This window comes from Merops nubicus, unplaced genomic scaffold (assembly GCF_000691845.1).
Source record: "Merops nubicus isolate BGI_N331 unplaced genomic scaffold, ASM69184v1 scaffold8092, whole genome shotgun sequence".
Lineage (NCBI taxonomy): Eukaryota > Metazoa > Chordata > Aves > Coraciiformes > Meropidae > Merops > Merops nubicus.
The window spans coordinates 3,879-7,079 of NW_008592794.1; the positions used below are offsets into that span (position 1 = coordinate 3,879).

The 3,201-nt window shown below is 47.0% G+C and overlaps 1 protein-coding gene across 1 annotated transcript; it reads left to right on the plus strand.

The window, feature by feature from the left end:
• The first annotated feature begins 2,087 nt into the window (after positions 1–2,087).
• Positions 2,088–2,980, plus strand: LOC103768116 (chromosome unknown open reading frame, human C17orf58). The gene is made up of 2 exons (XM_008935249.1): positions 2,088–2,223; positions 2,793–2,980. The coding sequence occupies exons 1-2, from the start codon at positions 2,121–2,123 to the stop codon at positions 2,978–2,980; spliced, it is 291 nt and encodes a 96-aa protein (XP_008933497.1). The 5' UTR covers positions 2,088–2,120.
• The last annotated feature ends 221 nt before the right edge of the window (positions 2,981–3,201 follow it).

Below are 3,201 nucleotides of genomic sequence, written 5' to 3' on the forward strand. Positions count from 1 at the left end.
GCTGAGGCTGCCAACAGCGTGGCGGCCCACTTCCAGCACTGCCCCCCCTCCCACCCACAGGGCTCCGCCGTGGGCGCTCATCCTCCTCCTGACGCCGGGGCAGTGGCACTGGACGATCCTAACATGCTGGATCACTTGAACCGACCAGGCAAGATGATCCCCTACAAACATACTGATCCCTTCAAAGAGCTCAGCAAACCCTCCTGGGTCACCAACCGCCAGCCAGCCCGCTCGCCACACCACCTCAGTGCCCAGAAGAAAGGTAAGGGCAGAGACTGCCCTGGCAAGGGCTAGCGTCAGCTTTCCAAAGGGTGGGGGGCCCAGCTGGGATGAAGCACCCCACGGGGCCCGCTGCTGTCCCTCAGTCTGTGTGCCTGTTCTAGGTGCTGATAAGGAGAAGGTGTGTCTGAGCGAGTGCAGGGAAGAGAGAGACGAAGTGGAGGCCTACTGCACGAGTGAATTCGGTAAGTTGTGTCCTCCTGAGCCACACAGACCTCCTCTGCTCCTCTGGCACCAACACTGCACTTCTGCTTTTAAGATATGGTTTCACTGAGCAAGTTAAATAATTGCTAAGAACATTGAGGAGACCTATTGCAGCTCTCATAAATGTGCTACAACAAACGGTACCCATTCTTACATTACCTTGTCCCTACCTTGGGCTATTCTTGCTCTTTTTTTTCCCTCTTTCCTCTACTTTCCACTCCTGTGAGGAAGATGGTGTTCTTGCTGCTGGTCAACAGAACTGAAAAGACCAATTGTTTTAGATACTCTCAGATTAAACATTGTAGCTGCATTACTTCTTGGTATTCAGAGCAAGTTTGTGATTTTTGGTACTGAAATTTCAAATGAAAATAAAACAGAGAACCAAACAAAAATAAAACTGTGGTCCTGTCTGTGCAGAGGATTTTCTTTCCAGTTCCTCAGGGTTCAATGTCTTTAGTCCTTATGTCCAAGTTGATGTAACTAAAGCTGGTAGAAAATAGCTTGGCATGTTTCTACTGACTGTTCAGGAGCATTTGCTGCCTGAAGTCTCGCTCTGGGCTTACAGAGTTGTGAAATAGATACCAACTTGTTCTCACAGTATTTTAAGAGATAAGCAAAATACACGCCTAGTGGCAACAGATGTTTCCAGTTGTAGAATATAAACACATTACAAGACATCTGTTTTCTCTAAATGGAGAAGTCAGGAAGTGCTTGCTACAAATGCTATATTCTTTGTTTTTCAGCACTCTCATGCATTCCTGTCAAGCGCAGGCCTTACAGCGACCCGACCTTTGTGTATTTCAGCCTTTAAGGGTCTCATTCACCTCTTGATGTGAAAAAGACTAGTAGGAAATAGTCTGAGCAACAGATGAGCTGAGGTTCCACCGCAGGGAGCGGAGGGAGCTTTTAGCTTTTTTACATTTACAGTGCAGATTAGACTGAGTCGAAGTTCTTGCTCGGCGAGGCAGGTGTGATGCTGGTTCCCAGAGCCCTCTTTGCCTCACCTGCCTAATTTTTTTCCAATTCCTGCAGTCAGCTCAGGACTTGTAAAAACCAGAAATCGGGTGGACAGCAGGAAGCGATTGTCTCAGTGTACAATGGCCTACATGGTGCCCTTGCCTCTTGGTAGCACGAGGGCCTTGTCTTTCAAAAGCTGAAGTGTGTCATCAGCAGGTTAGCTTTGGACCTCGTTGTGAAGTTTTACATTTGAAACTTTTACTTTGTTAGGTAAATAGGTCTACTTTTTTATATTGGGATGGAAAACCACTAAACCCATCACTTCCTTTGGAAACGTTTTATAAACTTCACTAAGAAACACCTCAGACCTGTACAACATAAGGTTAGTAACTCAGCAAAAACTAAGGTGAGGACCTCATCCGATGTAATTATTTAAAGCAACTCATACTTCCAAGACTGCCCAGTACTGAGCCAAGGAATTTCCACTCATGCTTACTGTACAGCATTTTAAATGAGTCTTCACATATACCCTGAGTTGCCACCAAGATACCTAACCTGATAATTGCTTTTTACCCCCCTCCTTTGAAGCAGCAGTGAATGGAATTGTTTATAACATGGAAAGACTGAGAGATGGAGTCCACCTGGTCACATTGTTGGTTGACGGCGATGGATTATACAAGATGAGTCGCCTGTATGTCACTCCTGATGGCTTCTTCTTTCGAGTTCACGTTCTAGTTGTGGATACTTTAAACTGCAGTAAACCGTGTCCAGACTTTAAACTTGGTAAATAATTCCAGCTAAATCCATTCCACTATTCCCCCTGCATGCAGTGCAATTTTAGTCTGCTCTGGTTTAATAGGCTTATCCTGGGTTGCTGTGATATTTGGGTGGGTGGGAGGAAGTATTTACTGTTAAGCCAGAGGGCTTTTTTCCTGTCCCAGTTTCTCTAAATTGTCAGAGGAGAACGAGCTGTTAGAAGTCCAGTAGCAGCATAGTCTTGTCCTAACTTTATCCAGTTCCATAACGATTGTCTGTTTTCAGGAGTGCCAAAAAAATATGAGGAGGAGTTTAAAGATGATGTCATATTTAAGTAGTCCCATTTTTGTTCTAAACGGCAGTTTATCAAATCCCAGTATTTCCCCCCAAGTTTCTAATTGCAGCCCCACAGAGTAAACCATTATTTCCATCCACACACAACGTGCAAGCCCCAGGGAAGCGCAGGGTGCTGCTGTGCCCAGCCCCACGTGCAGGGCACATTGCTGCAGGCTACAACTTGAGCTGTTGCCCTCGGGGTGGGCGCAGGGATGAAGCTGTGATTTCTGCATAGCACGGAGGTCTCACTTCTTTTGCAGGCAGTAGGTACATTGTGATGGGTGAGATCTACCACAAGAGACGACAGATCCCTGCCGACCTGCTGCAGCTCCTGCGCGGGCGCCTGAGGCCGGGGGACGGCCTGCTGAGAAGCAGCAGCAGCTACGTGAAGAGATTCAACAGGAAGAGGAACCGCAAAGTGCAGGTGGCTCACACTAAATGTAGGTAAGGCTCCAGTAACCTCTGCCTAGGACACAGGCAGCAGCAGCAGCAGCATTCACCTACCAGAATAAACCTGGCTGAACGGGACACTTGCTTTTGTGCTTCAGCAAACACTGAATGTCTTGACTAGGTACTGATATATTGTGAAGCATAGCACAGAAGTCAGGGGAACGCGAACTGGTCGTGAATTTGTTCCAGCTGTTTCAGAGCCACAGGCTATGACTGCCT